The 24,232-nt window shown below is 40.0% G+C and overlaps 2 protein-coding genes across 3 annotated transcripts; both read left to right on the top strand.

Annotated features, from left to right (window-relative positions):
- The first annotated feature begins 476 nt into the window (after window positions 1-476).
- Window positions 477-6,869, top strand: LOC147171416 (junctional adhesion molecule 3B-like). The gene is made up of 9 exons (XM_086080646.1): window positions 477-654; window positions 2,337-2,408; window positions 2,494-2,607; window positions 2,741-2,893; window positions 3,808-3,998; window positions 4,055-4,154; window positions 5,289-5,408; window positions 5,489-5,534; window positions 6,439-6,869. Exons 1-9 carry the CDS (start codon window positions 483-485, stop codon window positions 6,473-6,475), a joined length of 1,005 nt encoding a protein of 334 aa, XP_085936772.1. The 5' UTR covers window positions 477-482; the 3' UTR covers window positions 6,476-6,869.
- A 1,375-nt stretch (window positions 6,870-8,244) lies between these two features.
- On the top strand, window positions 8,245-23,045 carry LOC147171415 (junctional adhesion molecule 3B-like). Of its 2 annotated transcripts, none has more exons than XM_086081546.1 (9): window positions 8,245-8,403; window positions 17,363-17,434; window positions 17,524-17,637; window positions 17,796-17,948; window positions 19,411-19,613; window positions 19,973-20,072; window positions 21,497-21,626; window positions 21,694-21,745; window positions 22,009-23,045. In XM_086081546.1, the coding sequence occupies exons 1-9, from the start codon at window positions 8,340-8,342 to the stop codon at window positions 22,042-22,044; spliced, it is 924 nt and encodes a 307-aa protein (XP_085937672.1). In that variant the 5' UTR covers window positions 8,245-8,339; the 3' UTR covers window positions 22,045-23,045. The 2 variants fall into 2 exon arrangements, with proteins under 2 accessions (XP_085937672.1, XP_085937673.1); XM_086081547.1 differs by lacking the exon at window positions 8,245-8,403 and adding an exon at window positions 8,479-8,874.
- The last annotated feature ends 1,187 nt before the right edge of the window (window positions 23,046-24,232 follow it).

Here is a 24,232-nt window from a genome sequence, read left to right as displayed (position 1 = left end):
AATAATGATGAAACTTAGCTATATTCCAATGCTAACTGCTGCAAAATGACAACAGATACAAATGTACTTTTTTCTGATGAAAGAAGAGACTCTAATATATATATATATTTTTTGGGTAGGTTCCATATTTTTATAGAAATACAACACAATATTCTGTGGGCCTTGCAAAATCAGCCCAACAGCAGGGAGCAAAGGGGGTTGCTTCTGTGAAAATGCCTCGCAGTAAATTAGTTAATTTAAAAATATATATTTACCATAATACTGGCCCTGTATTTCCTTGGTATCGGATCGATAGCAAAATTTGAAGTATCGCACGCCATTACTTAATTAATGGACACTCGTAGAATGCAAACATGGGTGTTATGTCATCGCAAAAGGTTCAAAGAGACGAAACAACACGTGTCGTCTCCGTGTTCTACTTTGTTTGCTCACAGAGGACAACGATGTACGAAGCCTTTAACGCATCGAAGACCAAGTTAGTAATGCAGTTACTCCAACCCACGGCTTTACTTCGTGTTCGACGGCTGCCAAGTAACATCACGGTCGTCTTATTCATATCACACGTTAAGCGCAAGTCGGTCGAGATAACGAAAAGCATGAGGATAACATCTGCATTGTGTGTGGCGTTGATTTCTTTTATGTACGCCTTCATATGTAAGTACGCTGTCCGGCAAATTGATAGCCTACCGCAGGTCTGTCCGCACTTCATCTGTGATTTTTAGGCAATTGTCACCGATTCAAAGTGATGAAAAAATAGCTTGAAACAATTTCGTGTGCAAAGTCTTAGATGTTGAACGGCTCTCTACAAAGACTCGATTCCCGCCGTTCACAGTGACGAGCCGTTCAAAAGACTCACGTTCATGACGTTCATGAACGTCACATCAGTAACGTACAGTTGTGCTTGAAAGTTTACATATCCTTGGAAATTTATGAGCAAAATTGTAAATGTTAATCGTCACCAAAATGGACATGCACATCTCTACTCATAGAGAAAGTTTGGCTAACTTGGTTTCAAGCGGGGTAACAAGATGGCGTCCGTTTGTCGCGTGAGCAGCAGTTGACCAATCACAGCGAACTGCTGGTCACATGACATATGGACGCCATCTTGGTATAGCCTGCTGAAAACCGAGTTGGCCAAACTCTCTGGTTTAGGGGGGTGAACTGGTCTCTAAAAAGACTCGGTTCTAATCGTCACATTCAAAAGACTCGATTCGTTCGTGAACGTCACATCGCTAGGTCCGCGGAAATGCTCCCACACAGTCAAGCGGAGCACTTACGTGAAAATGTGTTTTTATGGTACAGTAAATCTTATGTATGAATGGGACGGCGGGTAACGACTCTAGTGTAGCCCAGTATAGCGGAGTAAGAGTAGCATTACTTCTTCACACTACTCAAGTAAAAGTATTGTGTGGTAAAACTACTCTTAGAAGTACTTTTTTTTTAAGTTACTCAAGTAAATGTTACGGAGTATAGTACCCACCTCTGGTACCCTCACTTTGTTTTGGGTAAATCTTCTTGGCGATATAGGAAGTGTTTAAAACGTCTCATCACATGGTGTGTGTGTGTTTTGTTTTTGTTACATAGTGGGGCCGACATTCTGGGATTTCAGAGTTGTGGGGCCCCACCCGTCCATGTGGGGCCATTTTCACTTTTTCAGGGTCAAGACTTGGTTTTAGAGTTTAGGTTTGAATTGGGTTATGGTTGAGGTTAGGGGAAGGAATAGGGGTAGGCAATCATTCTTGCCTTTGTCTGTGTGTGCCTTTATTTGGAGCGCTGTTCATGTTGTACCTGGTTTGGCCACTGAGGGGCAGTGTGGTTCCATGCGGTCTAATACACTGTTAAGTTGTAGCCACTTTAGAGAGTAGAAGGAAAAAGTCACGATCAAGTTATTCCAATAAAAGTTTTTTGTTTTTTTTTACAGTGTGGAGCCGTTCTTTTGAGTACTAAAAGTGCCGCGCGTAGCACGCTAATCAGCATTAGCGAGTAGATCATTACAATTCCTTGCACACCTATAGATTGAAGCAAAAATCATTGTCAATCAAATCATTTTGAATTAAAAAATCGTTCTTAATCGAAATCCGATTTGGAATCGAATCACAGACCCAAAAATCGGAATCGAATCGTGAGACATCCAAAGATTCCCACCCCTAGTTTGTACTATCATTGTGGGGACCACGTGCCCTTGTGGGGACATTTTTAAATGCATTATGTCAATGAGATGTCCCCACTAGAAATGTAGACCCAACATGTGTGTATGTTTATCTAACATGACATTCCGCATATTATATAAGGCGAGTTGCCCAGCTGCAGCAATTTTTTCTTCTGTTTTTGCACAGGCCACGTCCCATCATCGCTTGCAGTAATCATCAAGACCAAGGACAATCCCGTGTGGACAATCGAGTTTGAACGTATTTCTGCAACTGATTTGAGCAAAAGTAGCATTTTCTTTTCCTGTCAATTTTCATTGCACTTCTCCCGCCTTCCTCTCCGCAGCCGTCAAGCTGACCTGCCAAATTGAGTCCAACTCCACCGACAACCTGAGGATTGAGTGGAAGAAGATTAGGAACGGCACCCCGAGCTATGTTTACTTTGATAGGAAGATAGTCGGTAAATCGACACGGCTGTTTGCCTTTGAAAGAATTTTGCTTTGATTTCCGTTTGTGACCTGACCGTGTGTTTCAGTCAGTCATTGTAAAAAAAAAAAAAAAGTTTTCCCTTTTTCTATTTCTCTTCTCAAAAGGCGACTTGGAGAACCGTGCGCATCTCTTAAAGCCGGCCACCATTCTGATCTTCAGCGCCATCTACGAAGATGAGGCCGAGTATCGCTGCGAGGTGGCCGCCTTCGACGACGAGAAGACGTTTGGTGTGATTAATATTCGTCTTGAAATTAGAGGTGCGTAAAAATGGCCAAAAGTGTCAATTCTAAACTCTCATTTCTCCACATCATGTTTTGCGTGTTTTATTCTTCCATACAGTTTCAGACAAACTGTCATTGAACACCACGTCACGGCGTGAAAACTCAAAGGATTGAAATGGAAATTAAATCAATATTTGTCATTAAGAATGTAATTTAAATAACATCTGATTACTTCTTTCTTTTTGCAGCTAAGGCCTCTCATATAGTTGAAATATAATATACAATTCAATGTAAACATTTTCAGAAACTCATCGCCGCTATGTGATCCATTGTTTGGTTTTTTTACATTATGTTTTGGGGATGTCTGCATTCAGTTTCATCCCAAAAACATTTTTAAAAAAACATAGGAGCAACAAATATACATTCCTATTGTGGACACAACGATAGCAAATACTTTCACTATTTAACGAAACATGAAATTAAAGCTCTTTTTATGAAGTAAAGACAAAATCTTTTATAGTGCAAACCTAGCGTTTACATGAGAAACCGAATGTGCTAATGTGTTGCTAGCTTAGCCCCACTAGTCTAAATATGGTATTCTGGTTAATATTCCGTTAGTGGAAAATCAGCCATTTTTATCCATCTCCGGGGTCGGCCATTTTGCCTCTCGGGTCTTAGGTAACAACCAATCACAGCGCAGCTTCAGAAAACAGGTAGGCTGTTTTAGACTGCGATGTCATCTTCAGTCGACAGCAAGAGGCAAAATGGCCGACCCCTGAGATGGATACAAATGGCTGGATTTTGCCGCATAACTCATATTCCGCAAATGTAATATTAATCAGAATGTCACGTTTAGACTAAGTGAAGTCACATGTTAGCATATTGTTGTCAAGAAATGTTTAGGGTTGACTTCCACTTTAATACTTTGTATTGACTGTTGTTGTGCACAGTGAAACCCGCGGTGCCCCAATGCAGTGTGCCCGAGTCGGTCGACTTTGGCAAATGGACCGAGCTCAGGTGTCTGGAGAACGAGAGCTACCCGGCACCCGTCTACCGCTGGTTCCGAAATAACGAGGAGCTTCCCCAAAACTCCATGAGGACCAAAGTCAATTACATCATGAACACTAGGACCGGAACCCTGGTACGACCCCCCCACCCCCCATGTTTACTATTAACTGACTTGCTATTTCCCCTCAGACATTTCTCTATGTGAATCTGGATGACGCAGGGGAGTACCACTGCCTGGCCAAGAACGACGCCGGCCACGCCCAGTGTCCCGCCAAGTTGATGCGGGTCGGTGAGTGACGTGTGATTCCACGTGCACTTTTGACTATGAAAATGCTGAAATGATCACTAATATGAGGCAGTACTGCTAAAAACTTTTTTTTTCTTTTTTTTTTTTTGTAGTTTTGGCCTGATCTACTTTATTTCTAGAAGTAATTTGTCTCCCAAATTAGTTTTATTAGTGTTTAACATAACTTTATGTGAGGTTTACGCTACAGTTGCCCTGAATTAACAGCAGTGGTAATTACCAATGCGTTATTAGGCAGAATACAATTCCAAGAACCAGTTAATCTGCGGATTCACTTTTGAATGAATGACTTACTATGTAAGGATTTGAATAATTTATTTTGGGGGAGAATATTATCTTAGTAATCGTTGTTTTTTTTTTCTATAGCATTTTTAACTTTACAAAAAAAAAAAGTCTGAAGAAGTCCGTTACAAAAAAAGGTAAAAAAAAAACCCCTCTAATTTTGGACAATTAAATTTAAAATTTGTAACCAATGTGTTGTTGTGCTAAAATACACTAAAGAATAAAATCCACAGTAACACAACTTTTTTTTGCTGCCATTTTTCATGAGCTCTAAAATACTGCTCAAAAATCAGCACGTGCTCAGAGCAAACCATTTTTTTTTTTGTAGTGTTGGCCTGATCTACTTTATTTCTAGAAGTAGTTAGTCTCCCAAATTGGTCTTATTAGTGCTTAACATAACTTTATGTGAGGTTTACGCTACAGTTGCCCTGAATTAACAGCAGTAGTAATTACCAAGTACCACCAAGTAATTGTTTTTTTTTTCTATAGCATTTTTAACTTTACCAAAAAAGTTACAAAAAAAGGTAAAAAAAAAAAAAAGTCTAATTTTGGACAATTAAATTTAAAATGTATTTATTTTAATACAAATACACTAAATAATCAAATCCACAGTAACACAACTTCTTTTTTTTTGCTGCCATTTTTCATGAGCTCTACAATACTGCTCAAAAATCTCACGCGTGGCATATCAGTATAAGATCTCTACAAAATTACAAACACAAAAGAGTCATAAATGAGCACATTAAAGATGATATCATTAGGGTTGTGCAATTGTAGTTAATTCATTGTATACTGGAACATGTTATAAGTTATAAGAATGTCTTATCTTTCCTGTAGGAAAATATCTTGTCAAGGACATCCTGTTGTATCTGCTCATTGTCATACTCGTCACGGTGTTGGTCACGTATCTGAGCTATTGTGTGTATACCGGTTGTCGAGAGGCTGGAAAGATAACAAGTGAGTGTCTAATAGCAATCTATTTACTCCTACATTTACAACATTTGCTTTCATCGTGTCATCTTTTCCGACATATTCAGTTAAGCAGAATGGAACGATGGTGTCGACTACAGCGATGCAGACGAGGTACAAAATTGAGCATATCCTTGAGGTTGAGGAGGTGGAGGCAGAGTTATGTAAAATGTACTTTTCAGTTGCTTGCATACAGATATTGGCAGTTGGGTGAATGTCCGTTCTCTTCAAATAAATGCTTTATTTGCATATTTTCAAAAATTTGTCTGCGAGCAGACTGTTGAAAATTCTGAGGGATTGCGAGCGACGTTAACCGCTAAGCAGAGCTAGTGTTAGCACAAATTAGTGTTAGCGTCATAGAAGCAGCACATTCTTGGTGCTGATGAAGTTCTGCGTTCATGAGTGAAAATACTTGGTGGGTAGTTAGCTGTTTGCTTCACCGCTCTGCTCACTGTGCTTGTGTTACCAAAGTTGAACTGGCTAGAGGTGAGATTGTATTTTGACAATCAACCAGGAACTGTTTGGAATTGCGGGGAAGAAATTAATATTATAATATATCGATTATTAACTCATTCACTACCATCGACGGCTATAGACGACAACAATTCATTTGAACTATTTCTATCAGTTTCACATTTTTTCCACTTTTATTAACAATAGAATGAAAACCTAGAAAAACTTTATTGTACATTTAGAACAGATATAAAATGTGATTATTCATGAGTTAACTATTGAAGTCATGCGATTAATTACAATTTTTAAAAATTAATCGTCTGACACCTCTAATTCCTTTTAATAATATTTTCTTTTTTGTTTAATTACTTAATTATTTGAACTCAAGATTAATCACAAATGTTATATCTGTTCTAAATGTACAATACATTTTTCCAGGTTTTCACACTCTTGTTAACAAAACTGGATTTTTTTTTTGAAACTATTAGAAATAGTTCAAATGAATTTTTGACGTCTATAGCCGTCAATGGCAGTGAATGAGTTAAAGGTGTTTTTCACCCCACAGTGACGCTTCCACCACAAAGTTATCTTCCAGATTCTGAGCACAAGAAGAAGTCAAGAAATTGGCACTGGTGGTGAAGTTTAAGATGTAACATGGCGCACTCCATTCTCTGATGCAAATGAAAAACTTGCCAAACAAATGTTCAATGTGGTTTTGTGGCACTCGTTCATAGTTTTATAACAATGACAGATTTGATATGGAATTCTACAGTATTCCTTTCATTGTCCTATTTTTTTCCTACCCATACATAGGAAATGTATGTAAAAAATGTAAAATGTCATTTTGATTCAGATTAAAATGTTAGTTTTACAGTATGTTCCTTACTGTTTCTAACATTTGTGTTGATGATTTGCATAAAAACTGCTGTGAAATGTCAACTGTTGGTGGCTGATATTTGTCTCGATTAAAATACATTTGAACTGTTCACACTTGAAGGCGTGCGTGTGTCCTTTTCTCAGCAAGTGTAATATAATATAATAAATATAATAAATAAATATAATAAAGTGAATGAATTGTTACTCTAAAGTACATGATGGAGACATGGCATAAACAAAGCAAAACACATTTTTATACTGCCTGAAATAAAAATGCATGTAACCGTGTGTTATTTTTTTTATATATATTATGGGATGGATGAGTACAGTATTGTTGCTCTAAATGGCATGATAGAGTCAAGGCACGGCAGCATATGGCGCAGCAACAGTAATGCCTGGGTTTATACCGCCACCTATCGGCCATCGACAATTATAAACTCATTTAAATAAGCATGATTGCGTGTCAAAATCAGATATACAATAACTGTAATTTCAATGCAATCTAAATTGCACATGTGGAATACAATTAAGAATCCAACAAACCCAAATTCAGGCAAGTACAGTTTTGTTTTCATTTAAAGGTGCAAGATCATTTCCACTTTTGATGGGATTGGCATCAAATTGAAACAAGTGAATTGTTATCGTTTATCCATCGTTATAAATGCTGTGGTCTTCAAGAACGTCAAAAGTGATGAACATGCATTTCCTGTCCATCTTCCGCCCCTGTGCCCTTGTACGTGAATGCATCCCAAACTTTGCCCTCATCGTGAGCTTACAGGCTTAATTTTTTTTTATTTATCATTTTTAAATTACACTGCAAATGTTTTTATTCAAGGCGCCGCTCACCCTTGCATCAAATGTCCTCTTGCCACACCGTGCCACAACGCTGTTGTCTCTGCCCCTCACCACAAATGCGATGGCAAACTACACCCAACTAAGTGCAGTGTGAAAAGGTCTTAACCGGATTATTTCTCAACATACTGTATCTCTTCTACCTTTTTTTTCATCCGATACTCGATGAAGCCATTCTCCAATTGGATGACGAGTTTTGGTTAAAAATGCATACCAATAAGCTCGTACTGCCGAAAATTCCGAGTCCTCCAAGTTGACCCATCAAAATGACCGCGTTTTTAACTGCATTGCTTGCCCTAAAAACTCGACATAAAAATTTGTAAGAACAACGTGGGCAGTAAATCATGTATAGAACATGTACTTTAGTCATCTAATTTCATTTTCCCAATTATGATAAGATGCCTTTGAAGTGTTCATTTTATGTTTATAATTTATTCATCTATTTATTTAGGAAATATAAATAAGTCTGCCACTTGTCACAATGCTAATCATGTGAGAATGTTACTGCTTGTGACAACATATCTAATAACTTCAGCAGGTGTTTGGAGCCTGCGAAACTTCACGCGGGGTTTTAGCAAATCTCACTGTAGCTATGGAAACAGGTCGATGGCAACATCCACCAGCCCTCTGTCGCTCTCTCTGTCGCTCTCTCTCTTTCTCTCTTTCTTTCCGTGTCCCCCTCCATCCCCCTCGTACCTTCTGCGAGGTGGCGAGCGTGTGTGCAGCCGCGAACGACAAATGAGACGCTGCAAGATGGCGATTGTGCGACTGATAGCGTGTTGTGTGCTGTGCACGAGCCTCGGTAAGACTTCTACGATGCGGTCCATATGCGTGTGTCGCCTTTACGGACGCTCGTAGACGAGAGAACATCTTTATCATCACTGCCGCGGCAGCTGGATTTCCCTCGGCTAACGCTCGAAGCAGCTGGTGCTGCGTTAGCTCGACGTAAACAGGTTGAATGAAAACGAAAGGCACGCGAGACGGCGTGTGTTTGTACTACGTTTGGTCAAATAGGACAATGACGTAGCTTGTCATGTTACCAACTCTGTAACGCTTTGGAGTCCTCGTTAGTAGTTCAGCTTTTTACTCCTCGACGAGATTTTGTTCGCGATAGACAGCTGCTAATTAAGATCGCGGTGTTGTTTTGAGTAGTGTTGTTAATATTAAACGTGACGTGTTTATTGGTCAGCTGCCATGTCGGTCGTGATGGCGAAAAGCAGGACAACATCTGCTTTGTGTGCGGCGTCACTTTGTCTTGTGTGCTCCATCATGTGTAAGTAGACCGTCCATGCTGCTTCACTTCACTACTACTGTAAATAATGGCTGTGTGTGTGTGTGTGTGTGAGGGAGAGAGAGAGAGGGCGCTTTATGTGTATTTGCGGGGAACGCTGAGACGAGCTGCTTTTGTTCGATTGTAACACAGAATTGGTTGGTGATATGAATGTGCACTTGAGGAATCCAATGAGCCCTCGCAAAAAGCTGTACTAAATGGGGAATGGAATACCGATATATGTTGTAGCATCGGTTGAAATGATGCTAACTGGTGGTTTGAAGTTTCTTTTTAATACCTTTTTGACTTCAAACATCTTAAACCTAAAGAGTAGAACTTATAACAAAAATAATGCCATAAGTCACGCACCTTAACATTCAGCAATGATCCCCATACAGGTTATGTGTGATTTAAAAAAAAAAATTACAATTTAACTTGACTTTTAACCGGGGTAAGTATCTTTAAACTGTTTAGTTCATAATATATTAATATTTTTCATTTTTACTTATGTATATACGCAATGTATATGTGCGGTGCATTTACTGTTCAATCAGCCGTTTGTTAACCTTTTCCATACGCTGTCCAAGTAAAACGTTAGCTCAAAAGGAGATTTGAAAATAAAAAGTTTGAGATTGTAGCAAATTTATCAAATAAAACCGTTGTCCTTTACACGTTTATACAGATAGGGAGTGGATATTTTTGCCGTGGCCTGCAAATCTCCTGGTAGCGATATTTTCCAGCAAACGGCTCTGATTGGTCAATTGCCGGACGAGTCATGCACTGGGCGTGGTTACTGCCGACCTTCAACCCCTTCTGTGTCTTTTCATGGAATTTTCCTTTTGTTTTGCCACCGAAGATAGGCTGCTATCGGCATTACCAGCCAAACCCTAACCGGTCCATAACCCTCAGAGAATATAGGCTGTTGTCAAGAAATTGTAGTAAAAACAAAAATGATTCAAATCTGTGACCCACACTTTCGGGGTGACCACCTTATCCATTATGCCACGAACGAGTACAAATTTGTGAATTTATGAAAAATGAAATATGTTACGAGGACGTATGCACATATTTTGTCCACATCTAAAACGACATTCTTGTCATACATTTGGTTAGTATGGGCCGACGTGGCACTCGAGTTGCACTGATGATTTTTTTTTTTGCTTAAAAGTGTTATTAGTGTTTTGCTACCAACATTTGTGTTTATTTGGTCATTCTGGCAGTATGATGACTTTCTGCATTAAAGTAGTCATGCATACACATTCCTAAATTAACGTCTACTGTTCGCATGTTTGTCTTTATACACGCGAATATTTTGCCGTCGCCATCAGGTGACTAATGACGCCGAGACGAATCACTCACAGGGGCGGGTGGTGACGTGTCATCAACCCCGCAAAGAACGAGCAGTCGGGCTGATGGATGCGGCGGGTGTTGGGATGATGTGCCGTCGCTAATGCCGTGTGTGTGTCTGTGTGTGTGCTGCTGTGTGCACAGTCACCTTGCTGACTGGAAGCCGACGGGTGTGTTGGCTGGCGTCTATAAACGCTAGATTGCATCCGTAAGGCTTGAACTCCTGACCCAAGTGTGAATCAACGCGCTGACAGGTAGAGTTTCATTTATCAGACGACTGGTGATGCTGCCGATGACTCCCCCCCGTCGCACCCTTCCCAGTAGTTTTAGCCTGTGATTTATGCAGATAAGTTGTTCCAACGCACTGTGTGGCGCTTGGCAGCGGTGGATAGTTATGTGCCACATTTACTAAATTACATTTACTGTACTAATGTGATTTTTTTTTCATACATTTTATGTGGAAGAGTTTTAATGCAATACTAGTAATTTTTTTTATCACATTATGTGTAATGTACTGATTAAAATAATGGTATTTTTTTCATTGACTTATTTCCCAATGGAAGCGGCTCCGCTCATTCCCTTTCAATTTAGCGCAGGACATCTCGAATCCATGCAGGGGATCAGCGCACGCAAAAATATGTTTATAAGGAACTTGAAGAAAATCTCCACTTGTGGATGGTGTCAAATTTGCTGCTGCAAAGTGGGCACTTCCACTGCCCTCCACCCCGAGACCGTGCAGCTGTGTGATGCAATTCACGCTGATGCCATATTTGTAAATGAAATACAATAACATCCAACACATATATCAGCCTGCGTCTGGATCAAATCCACTCAAATTACGTTACCCCAACCTGCACCACACCTTAGACCTGGTTTCACCTGGTCTAAAGTCCAGTCGAGTCTACTTTCTGTCACCATATTGCCAGGAGACGTGTACTAGAAATGATGCACCCGTGTACCAATCGTGGTGGAGCAGATTGACTTTTTTTCTCTTCCATTTGTTAGTTAAGTGGAGTAGTAACACCGGATAACAAAAAAACTACAAGTGGAGGTTTGACAATGTTTAAGTATGTGTATGTGTGCAGATCAAAATTACTGGTACTTTGCTTTAATAAACCAAGTGCTAGCGTTTTTTGTTTTTTTTAAATAGCAATCCGAATGAGGACAAAGTTTGCATTGTATACTTTCATCTACTATATCGATTCCACCATTGTGTGGTGAAATACGGTTATGGTTGGCAGAATATCGATGCAAAATATCCTCTCGGGATCAATCCCGTTTTCTTAATTATGAAGTCGCCCCCCTTGCGGGTAACAAGAGTTATTTACACCTTAAGAATGACTTCATTGTTTCAACAGTGAGTATTGCAACATTGTCGAATACTTGACTGAATCAAAAGCGGCTGAGTAACACTTCCTTTCTCATCCCCCTCAAGAACGTAGCACAACAGGCTCACTGGTTGTTTTCACATACTGGATCCCAACGGTCCAGTCGCTCGCAGCATGTTTGCCGAAGCTGCACTGGAATGTCTGGGAAAGTGGCTTTTTATAGCTATGTTCATATTTTGGCGCGTATGGAGGATTGTGGGACGTGACTATCTCCTCGCAGCAGAATGAGCTTCGTATGACGAGTCACTGGAGGAACACGGATTAAGACATACAGGGATTATTGTCGTCACTCCCCAATATTGTCTTCACGCTGACCCGCATTGTGTCACAGAGGCACCATTGTGGAATGAGTGCTTTTATTCTCAGCCCCCATTATCATTTAATGTTACATTGTCGTCTTGTTTCCCACGGCCTGAATTTTGCTTAGGGTGACAACCTCAATAAAGCACCGAAAACATTTTACATGCACTGGATTGGGGACAGGCATTCGACTACATCTTCTTGATGAACTAGGAGGAAAAATTGTCAATCATTTCTTTAAAATATTTTCAATGTGGTGGGAGAAGCTCTTAGTGAATGTCTTTTTCACTTTCATTCTCGGTACATTGTGACTTTTCGTAACGTAATTTAAAACTATTACAACGTTATTCTTATAATATATGCACATTTATTCTTCTTGCAGTATTGCAACTTGATTCTTTCATTTAGACTTGACACTATCAGGATTTTGGAGCTGATCAGCAAGTTAAAAAAAATATCAGCGATCCAGCCAGAAGATGGATTCATATATTTATTTAAAAAAACGTATGTACTGTACAGTCAACCCCCACTACTTTCAGGGGATTGGGACCAGCCCGACCTACTAATTGACAAAATTACCATATCGTTAACGCTCATTGAAAGGCATTAGGAAACAATAATAAACCCTAAAAATTCTCCCAAAAATCCTGACAAACATTCAATGCACAAAAAATGGGGCAAAAAATCATGACCCCCACAAAAATCCTGAAAGTATTTAAAAATCCAACTGTATATGCTGTGGAATTTTGGATTATATTAACAATGGCAGCACAGAAAATCCCTGGAGTGAATGAGTGATTTGTTTGCTATGTTTTATTTTGCAGATCGATTTGCAAATTATCTCAATACAGCTGAAATCTGACCATCTGATCCAACCAATCCGATCTTTGTAAAGTCTACTTTCGTTGCTATCACATTACGACTTTAATGGTCGTCACATAACAACATTATTATATGACGACTTTCATTACAGTATTACTTTCATTACCACTTTAATTCTCATAATATTACGACTGTAATTCTTGTAACATTTCATCTTTGAGTCTTATATCATTACGACTTTATTCTTGTAACATCCGGGCTTAATTCTCTTAATAATATTTCGACTTCCATTCATGACATTATAATTTTTTCCCTCTAATATTACAACTTTCATTCTTGTAACACTACGACTTCCTTCTTGTAATACTAGACTTCCATTTTTTGTAAATAACGTTACAACTTTATTCTCGTAATATTACAACTGAATATTATAACTCTCATACTTCATTACGTCTTACTTGTGAAGTAGAAGAATTACTTTCCGATCATTTACAGTGGTACCTCGGAGTTTGAACAAAATTGGTTCCTGCGAAGTGTTCAAAGTCCGAATTGTTCAACCTTCGAAAAAAAAAAAATCCTCATAGGAAATAATGTAAATGCATTTAATCCGTTCCCAAGCTCCAAAAACAGAAAATTCCAATTTAAATTTCTATTTATGTTTTTTACATTTATACCCTGTACAGTATTTAAACAATAAAAAATACCTTACCTTTTTTTGTTGTGGCATGATGGCATCAGTGGATGATAAATGCTATGTTAATGCTAGCTTTAGTTCAGTGCTGAGTTTGTGTATTTTACATTGGGCATATTGTTAGACTCCAGGCACGTTGTTAAACAGCTAAGGGGGTCCTCGTGCTAGTGTTTACAAAAGTAGTCACGGTAGTTACAACGGCGCGATAATCTTCCTAATTCCACTGTGGTTCGTAGCACTGTATGTTTTTCTTTGCTGCCACTGGCACTGTTGTCTTTCTTTGGGCTCGTGGCGAAGAAAATTGTCGTGGAAAAATCCAAATGCACTTGCGAGTATGGAGCACATCCAAGAGTATTCGCGATCTGACTGGAAATGAGCAGTGCATCGTCTCAACTACCGCAACGTGAGCATTTGGCATTGCTCGGCTTCGCTCGGTTTTACCCGGCTACCCGTTTTCAAGGTATGTTCGGCTTAGCTTGCTTTGCTTGGATGTTCGAACCCCGAAAATGAGTTCAAACTCCGAGGCATTTTTTACTCAGATTTTTTGATTAAAGTCCGAATTGTACGAGTTCCGAGACGTTCAAACTCCAAGGTTCCACTGTATTAATAATTTCATTTACTCTTTCACAGGCTCTCACCAGATGTGACTTATTAGCTTCTCTGGCATCGTCAAGCGTCTTTTGTTGATGTAATCGAATGAACGTAGTTCCTATGTACAGAATAACACAATACACAGTGTTATGAAAGCACGGAATCCATAAATGTCATGCTTTTCTTCTCATCTATGCCAAAGTGCCTCCCAGGGGTGGGGGTTGCGGCGGTTGGGGGGAGTATGGTGGGTGCGGGGGGGTGCGGGGGACAACAACCTCTCATGTCTTTATAGCCGCTTTACTGCTAAGCCATAATGCTACACCTCTGGCCTGTCCGCCGTGGACAAAAGCTGTTAACGGATAATCCACAAGTTGCGTGGGGATTGTTTGCTGGACATGCTCGCCTTGTGTCTCTCAGGATGTCCAGGCACAGCTGGAAGTAAAAATAGCTCTCAAACGACCCCCGCCACCGTGTTCAGGGTGGGAAAAGTCAGAGACGGAAGACAGAAGCCGAGACCTGGGAGTCACGTCTCATCTGTGCACGGCGGCGCGCTGATACGACTTGATGCTCGGGCAGGAGTCGTGTTTTCAGCACTCCCACAGGCCACCGTGTGTGTGTACTGTGCGCGCGCGCGTGTCTGTGTGTGTTTGAGCATGTTGGCGGCGTCCTGCATAGAGGCGAGGGGAGTGATGTCGTGTGGTAGCGGGCTGCTTTGAATAAAGACCTCTAAATTAGTCAGAAAGCTGCAGGGGAACAAGGAGAGGGGGGATGTCTTGTGGTGTGCGAGGCTTTTATTTGTCTTAATTTCAGCCTCCATTTTGCTGTCTTTTATCCGACCCCCAGTGGGAGTGTGGATTCCTTCATGACCTAGCTGGGGGGGTTGTAAAGTCCCACGTGTACCCTACGATTAACTACATGAGAATCATCAGCACAGGCCCAGTGGATGGTGAAAACATCACCACAGCACATTTTTAAATGACCCTCCATTCATTTGGTGGTTCTATTAATTCCCGCTTCCTACTCATCCAAAAGCATCTCCATGTACATTTCCGAATAACAATGACATTAAAAATAGGTCAGATTAAATGTGAAATAAAAAATTTAAAAAAAGTCAAACTATTGTGACGTAAAAATTTGTAAATTTACAAGATTTTTTTAGCAACTTTTTTCACTAAACACATCCTAATTTTACGAGACTTTAGTCGTAATAAAAAGAATGGTGCAAATTAATTCTCATATTTTATGAATACTCTTGCATTATTCATGGGAAAACACTTTAGCAACCCAAAAGTTGAAATATTTAAAAACAAAGAAAGATGATAAAGTGGTATGTTTTAGTTTTTAAAAAATCCCAATTTTGCAAAAATAAATAAATAAAATACTGTTGTGACATTAGTTGTCATTTATTTTTCACAAATATTTCTGCCAACAATGATGCAAACAATGCTTGAGAAAATAATTTTTCAAAAATAAATAGACAAGTCATTATTTAATGTGAATACATTTTTACAATAGTAAAAAAAATTATTTTAAAAGTTTAAAGGAGAAATACTCAAAAAAACTATGAGAATTTTGACATTAAAAGATATATGTTTTTAAAGTATTTTTTTCACAATTAATGCAACATAAAATTAATAATTTTCCGAGACAAGTGGAACTATTTAGAAAGCAACGTTTAATTTTTTGTTTGGTTATGGACAACGATGATGATGATGATTTTGCTTATTGTACAGACCATGGCTACATTTTTTGTTTTGTAAATACAGTTCAGTAATTGTTGTACTAGTACATACAAATACATAGTATTATTTACTATGCAATTTCTGTCATATATACCGGTACTTGTAACACTGTGACTGTTTCATCACAACTTTCTTCTTATATTCTATACATTCTTGCATTTTACAAGAACAAATTGTAATATGAGAATAAAGTTAGCAGATGTAGCAATAATACAGTCCTTAATGGTGCACTATTTCTATATTTTATGCAAATGAACCTAGTTTGTGGATTCACTTTTGCCTCCTCCTCCTTGACATTGAAGCATTTGAAAATAAATTGGCATTTACTTAAATAACACAGATTGCTTTGAGGAGTCCACTCAAGCAAGGACTGCTAAAACCTTCAGAGTTACTGTATGCTCTGTGTGCCCCGGGCCAAACAAGAATGATGATTAAATATGCAGCACATTTAAGCACGGTTAAGTAATTTGCGCTTCTGCTTTTTTTTTTTGCGGCGCCCACACTTTTTGTTTATTGCTCACAAACTGCATACATTTAAAACGTGAAGCCCTTTACCTGCACGGAAAACTGACATGATTATAGTTCAGGGTGTAGAAACAACAGCTGACATAAATGTATTATTTAGCAGCGATGCTTCAGTTTGTCGAGCGAGTGCGCCTGTCGACGCGACAACACATCATGGTTAAGATAATGCTCTGGTCTGGAGTGTTCTCATGACATGTTGCAACATCAGGCTTGTGGTCTTCTAGCTTTCTTCCTATTAACTATTAACAAGCTGCACGTTATGCTTTCTGCGGCTTTCCAGCGCACAGCGAAATTGTCAGCTAATAAAGTGTAGACCACACTCGGGAACTTACATGAATAGCGAAAGAGCGAGGATTGTCCAAATGATGCATTTGTTTTCTCGAGTACTTGTTTGAGGCATCATGTTCCATTCCCGACATGCGGATCGGTTATTTTGTCCTGCCAATTCAATACAACATCAGGCACACCGGCCCAGTGTAAGGCTAGGGTGTATGTTTATGTAATTGCATCATACTAAACTATTTCTACAGCTTTTCTCCTCTCCCGGGGCTAAATAAGGTGACCACATTTTGATATAGCTCCTCAATTGTGCCGCCGAGGGCCTCTGTGTCCATACCTAATAAATTGACAAATGAATGTACCCGTAAAATCTCAAAGTCAGCACTCTAACCTCCGCCTGCGTTTGGAGAAAAGCCAGAACAATAAAAGGCCGTCACCGCCGGAATATTTATGGCCCGGTCCCGTATCGTTATGTTTTTATGAGCGGCAATTGAACATTCGGAGCTTCCCCTCTCGTGACCCAACGGCAGTCGCATTATTATCCAATTAACCACCATAAATGGAAGCGATAGACGTGGTGGATTCGATGTTGTGCGTACCCTCGCTCGGTTTTGGCTTAATCTTCTTGGATAGAAATGGGAAGCGTTTAATACTTTTCGCCGTTGAGAGCTTGTGTGTGTGTGTTTATCATGATAATCCTCTGTTTATAAGGCGAGTTGCCCAGCTGCTAATGTCTGCTAATGAAAACTCCATCAGGGTGACTCAGCATTAAGTGTTTGTTTTTTTATTCTTGTGTCTTTGCACAGGCCACGTCCCATCATCGCTTGCAGTAATCCTCCGAACCACAGACAAGATCGTGTGGGCAAACGAGTTTGAATGCAAGTTGCCACATCCTATTTTAGCCAAAGTCGTTTTTCTTTCTATCCTAATTTGCATTCAACTTTGTCTCCCCCTTCCCGCTCCGCAGCCGTCGAGCTGACCTGCTTAATAGAGTCCATATCCACCAACAACCCGAGGATTGAGTGGAAGAAGATTAGGAACGGCATCCCGAGCTATGTTTACTTCCAAAGGAAGATAGCAGGTAAATTAACACGGCAAGCTGAGGAGAATAAATGGCACTGAGAGAACTCTGCTTTAAATTCCGTTCGTGACCTGACCCGAGTCGTGCTGTGTGTTTCAATCAGCCATTGTAAAGTGTTTTTCTCTCTCTCTCGCTCTCACTCTCTCGCTCCTCAAAAGGCGACTTGGAGAAAAGGGCGCAGCTCAGAGAGCCGGCCAACATTCTGATCTTCAACGCCACCCGCGCAGATACGGCCGAGTACCGCTGCGAGGTGGCCGCCATCGACGATCAGAGGGACTTTGATGAAATTCTCATTAGTCTTGCAGTCAGAGGTGTGTGAAATTAAAACAACTAAGTAAAACTTTTGCTTGCTGCCTATTCCCCCAAATTATGACTGTGAGACAGCCAGTTCTTCAGAATTTTGCCGAAATTGTGACATCATAATGTGGCTATTATAATAGAATATTATTAGAATGAATCTTGTCGAGGTTTACACGTTCACTCCCAGCTATTTTCTCTGAAGCAACCCCCTTCGCTCCTGGCTGTTTTACGGATTTTTGACTGATTTTGCAAGGCCCACAGAATATTGTTTTCTATTGCTATAAAACCTACCAAAAGAAAGATAAGAGTCTCTTCTTTCATGAGGGGAAAAAAATATTTGTTTCCGTTTTGCAGCAATTACCATTAGAATGTAGCTAAGTTTCATCATTATTCACAAACCTGTTGAAAACACTGGTGCAAAGAGCTTGTTGCAACATGGGCCTGGTTGATCTCTTATACTCTGCTGCCACCTGCTGGACGTTTTTTGTACTAACTACCATTGCTTTAAGCGATCTCCTCAGGTCACAATCTGCATCAAAGCCTTCTGTATGCTGTAGCATAAAAACATTTTGAAAAAAACTGTATAAATACGTTTTTGGGACCATGGCAATATTTAAAATAGAACGTGTTTATATGTTTTTGGGAGCAAATGAGTTTAAGACTGTTGCGTTTTAAGTAAGACGTCAAAATTCATAATCATAACTTTGGTCACGTAGCATTAAGTTATTTTGGGTTCTATGGTGACGCTTGTGAGGAATAAACGGTTTGCAATATGCATGGATGAATGGTTAGCCTTCTTGTCTACTGCTGTCATTTGAATGAGTGTCAGACCTGTAAAAAGATGTAGAATGCTAGAAACGGATACCTAATGATGGTTGTAGTTTAAAGTTTGTACATTTAAAAAACAGACGTGGTGACAATTGAGATTTGAGAGACTGGATAAGTAATGACTTTTCCGTTGCTTGTATTCATGGCACAGACGTGCTCTTTGAACGGTTGTCTACTAACAGACTCGCCACTATGTATTGCTAAATTTCTTAACGACAACCCATTGAAGCATTTTATCTCCTAAGAATGAGAAAATGCCTTCCACAATTAATGATGGAAGTTTAGTTCTCAGTCCTTTCCAGCCCAAGTGGCTACTCTGCCAATGAGCAGTCTTGTGATGTTCTTTGTACGATTTACAACATCCACCGGATTTATCATCCTCACCCACTGTTTTCGCTGCATCAACTTAATTTTTGGAAGTACTGTACAGTAAATCGAAGAAAAAAAAAAAGGGGCTACATCTGCTAGCGCAATCCCAAACATAGCCAAGATTTCGCCATTAATTTCGGGTTCAGGTTCATTTCAGTCGCCTTCATGCTACCTAAAGTACATTGGTGGCTGCTATTGTTTCTAAACATTATGAAAGTGTTCATAACAAGTCTGTCTTTGAGACAAATCAATACGGAACATGTACGTTGTGCACAGTGAAACCCGTGGTGCCCCGATGCAGCGTGCCCGAGGCGGTCACGGTGGGCACGTCGACCGAGCTCCGGTGTCTGGAGAACGAGGGCTTCCCGGCACCCGTCTACCGCTGGTTCCAAAACAACGAGGAGCTTCCCCAGGACCCCAAGAACACCCCCAAGTTTATCAATGCCACATACATCATTAACACCGACACCGGAAGCCTGGTATGACACCGCTTTGGACAGATGAATGCTAGATGAATGGGGGACTCGAGTCATTCTTCTTTCACTATTACTGGAATATTTGTTGTGACTTGACTTACGTCTCATTTGAACCAATTTTCCCCAACTCGGGACTTGCTTGTGACTTCCACATATGTGATCACCTCTACTTGACAGTCCTCCTCTGTAAATCCCACATGCCCCAAATACTTTCGTCCATTCAGCACATCAACAAAAGTAACAGCTCGTATAAGAAACTTGTCTATTTTTATGTGGGATGTAAATGCCAGATGCAAAACGTTTTTACATTGTGTTGACTGTGCAGCCGAGCGTCACTTGACTGACTTGACATTTCCCCTCAGAAATTCCGCAGGGTGCGGAAGGAGGACGCAGGGGAGTACTACTGCCAGGCCAAGAATGACGCCGGCCACGCCCAGTGTCCCTCCCAGTGGATGGAAGTCTGTGAGTGACGTGTGATTGCGTGTGCACTTTTGACAACTGCGAAGAAAATGTTGGACAGCATAGAATGTGATGGGATTGAGCAGAATCAGACACTATGGAGATGATGAATATAATTTCTAAATTGGAATACGTCATTCAACTAAGTACACTCATAATTGCACTTTCAACTATGTGTACCAATATTATATTTCTTCTGGTAATTTGTCACACACACATGATGACAAAAATATTTGTCAGCTATACTTACTGGACACTTCATTGGGTACACCTGCACCGACCTTTTAATGCAAGTTCTATTTTGGTTTTTATGAAGTCCTCCAAGGGTCATACAGAATGTATGATGACACATTACCTAACGAACAAATGTGTATTAATTATTACACAGTGCTTAACATATTTATTAAACCGGGACCATTGTGAGGTTCACGCTACAGTTGCCCTGAATTAACAGCTCTGGTAATTACTAGCGCCTGACTAATAGGGATTATTTATTAATTTTTTTAGACTGATGCAATATTTGTCAAAATGAAATTCAGATAATGATTAATAAAAAAATATATATATCTTTTTTTTTTATCCTTTAATGGTTACAACAATAAAAATATGAATTACAGGCAAAATTTTTACTGTTTTAAAATATTTTGTCATATAGTATTTCTTCAATATTACAACAGAAAAAAAGTCACAAAAAATCTGTATGGTGACATCAGGGATCTTTTTTTGGGGTCATACTAGAATACATTGTAATTGCACATCCAGTACAGTAAGGGGCAGTGTTACTCTCATTGTTAGAGTGTGTCCAAGGAGTCTGCAGAGATGTACATGCAACAATTTTATAGACAAATGATAATTGTAGTCAAGGCAGAGTCGGGTATTGGAAGTATTTTCTTCTTTTTCGGGGAGGGTGTGTAACAAAATAATAGAGAAGTGCTGCCCTAAAAAAAATAATAATAAAAGGAAAAATCTCAATGACTGCTTTGTCAAATTCCCACCAAGAGAGGGTGCTAACAGACTGTGTAAAGGTCATAAGTGGTTTGGCAAAGTCTGTGTGGATGGTATACAATGGTCCAAGAGGCCCAAAATTTTGCGCAAAACTTTTGCTGTTGCTGACATTTGTAATGAGCTGAACCTAAAATATTTCTCTCAATTTTATTGTTCACAAATCTGTCTCACAGGTGTAGCAACTCAAGATGCTGATTACACAACATGATTACTGCACAGGTGTGCCTTAGGTTGTTCCACAATATGCCCACTATCTCCACAAAACTACAACCACAATAACAAACCTCTTAAAATGGTTGCTGACAGCGTCAGTCATAAATGAGCGCATTGAACACAATCTCAGATTGTGCTAGTGTACCGAATGACTTCATTCTATATTGGGACATATTTTAAGATGAGAACGTCTGTCCCTTTTTCTATAGATGATGTTGACATCCTCGACATTGTTCTCAAGTCTGTCGGCGGCGTGATCGCAGTCATCTTTGTGATTGGCTGCATTTGGCATTGCGTTTCCCGCACCTTCTCCTCCAAAAAAGGCCAAAATGAAAACGAGTGAGTTTTTAATGCCAATCTATTCACGTGACAAGATACACATTCATTGTGTTGTCTTTTACTACAGATTCAGTTGGCCGGCGCAGGCCGATGCTGTCGACTATGGCGATGCAGATGAGGTACAACATTTGGCATATTCTCGAGTTTAAAACGTTACTTTTCAATTGCTTACATATAAACGTTTGTCTATAGTCTGTGAGCAAATCTGAAGGATTGTGACTGACGTAAACAGGCCGATTTCAGGCAAGGTTTTAAAATGACGGTAGTCATTGTTGATTATTTTGACAAATGAAAGCAGTTGAGAACTGTTTGAAATTGTGATAAAGGGAGGAACACTCCTGGAATGTCTCCTGGAAGGCTAAAGGTGTTTTTTCCCCCTCAGGGACATTTCCGCCACAAGTCATCTTTCATCATCTGAGCTCAGGAAGAACAAGAATGGCGCTGGTGGTTTAAGTTTAAGCTGTAACATGGCACACTACTCTCTGATGCACATCAAAATCAAACCAACTTGCCAAAGTAATGTTCAATAGGTTTTGTGGCACTAGTTCATGTTTTTATAGCGTTGACAGATTTTATATTATGGAACTCTCCAGTATTACTTTCATTGTCCACATGTCACTTGTAGAGTTTATTTTTTTATTTCCAACATATTTCTACTAGACAGTAAAGTCATTCATTCACTTCCAAGCTGTGACATTTAGCTAAATGATGGTGGTGTGGGATGTGTTGGAGCAACGTTCCATCGCAGCAAACGTTTTGGAACACATTCTCTTTTCTAACGTTTTTTTTTATACTCTGAACTTGTTTTGCAGAAGTCCTTGTGTTTTGTCCGTGCTCATGTGAGAAAAACATTGTGTTATTGTCTTGTTTTTCCAAGTGGCCAAGAATTCAACGGTAATTGTGCATACCGTAGTTGTACAGGCAATAAAGCAAGCAGACTGAAAATGAGGATATCAGAAAACATGAGGCACAATTTATCTGCCTTGAGCATACAGTAGTTACAATTGATAACATTACATGTCCAAGTTACCCAGTGGATTTGAATACTATATATCTCACTTTGCTTAAAATTTAGTATTTACATACTATTAAAAGGTGGCAATGTATGACATTTAGAGTGCGGTTTGTGTATAAGTGACCTTCTGTGTGTTACTACTTTTTGGGTTGTAGATATTGGACATATTGTCCACTTCTGCCTCAATATTGTACATAAATGCTCAAAATATTTTCCTCCCTAGTACCTTATTGTAAATAAGGCAATACGCTGTTCAAAAGGGTAATTTTACAGTACAGTAGTTACTGTCCAGTGCTGTTTCAATCTTTTTTTGTGTTCATGATTTGTGTAAAAACTCAGGAACTGTTGTGAAATGCCCACTGTTCGTTTGATTTTTGTTATGATTAAAATACATTTGAACTGTTCACACTTGGAAGACTTGTGTCATTTTAGCTGCAACTTTAATTTCCAGTTCTTCCAGGGACATCGCAAGGCATTCCCAGGCCAGCTGATAGACACTTTCCAGCATGGCTCACCGAGGGGATAATTTCTACAATAAAACACAAAAAAACATTGCACAAATGCCCCCCACCGCTCCCCGAAAAAATGGTCTCTGTACGAGTAAGCCCTGGCTGCAGAGCACAGTTTGAGGTGTGCCGCAACATCAGGTGGACCTAAACATTTGACTCCACCCACATGGATTTTCAAAGAGCTTTCTTTCATTACGATTACAGTATTTTTTTGAACACTTCATTGAACGGAAATTAACTCTTTGACTGCCATAAATGTTATAAAACGTTTAGCATAAACCTAGGGAAGGGCGCCGAGGACGTTAAAAGACGTCCCCTATGTTTTTTTTTGTTTTTTTTGGGAAACGGGTGCAGGAAAGCCTTGGGCAGCTGTGCTGAAAGTATCAGGCAGATCTGATTAGTAAAAGACTCGTTTTGGCCCCTAGAGGGCAGCGATGACTCTCTTTGCACAAGGTTGGATGGGCCGCCCACCGTGGGCGTCAGTAGAAGACGTGAGGCGGAGCTAGAGTGTTGAGGAGACAATGGCTGATGAAGCCACAATGGCTTACCAAGCAACCGGTTGCAAGCAGCTCACGCTTGAGCATTTTTTTCAAAGACGGAAAGCATCAATCAATACTAAAAAGCGCATTGATGTCGACGATGATGATGACTCCGAGCTTGACGCCAAAGTTGGAAGCCTTGACGCGACTGTTATGATCACGTAGTAAGCCTCACTGGCTAAGCGCGGCTAGCGCTGCTAAGGCCGCAAAACGCGCACAATAACCGACCGGGTACTTCTACACAATCGGACATTCGATCGGGCGATGGAGAGTTGGCATCGACCAATGCAGATTGATGATGATGATGATGATGATGACTCCGAGCTTGACGCCAAAGTTGGAAGCCTTGACGCGACTGTTATGATCACGTAGTAAGCCTCACCGGCTAAGCGCGGCTAGCGCGGCTACCGCTGCTAAGGCCGCAAAACGCGCACAATAACCGACCGGACATTCGATCGGACAATGAAGAGTACCCCGAGTCCAATGCATATTCATCGGAGGAGCGGGTACAGTCTGATCACGGAGAAGACACTGTTTCTGGAC

This window comes from Leptonotus elevatus, chromosome 7 (assembly GCF_054856555.1).
Source record: "Leptonotus elevatus isolate MCC_2025b chromosome 7, RoL_Lele_1.0, whole genome shotgun sequence".
In the NCBI taxonomy this organism is placed as follows: domain Eukaryota; kingdom Metazoa; phylum Chordata; class Actinopteri; order Syngnathiformes; family Syngnathidae; genus Leptonotus; species Leptonotus elevatus.
The sequence above is the reverse complement of the archived record's forward strand: the minus strand, read 5'-3'. Positions and strand labels throughout refer to the sequence as shown.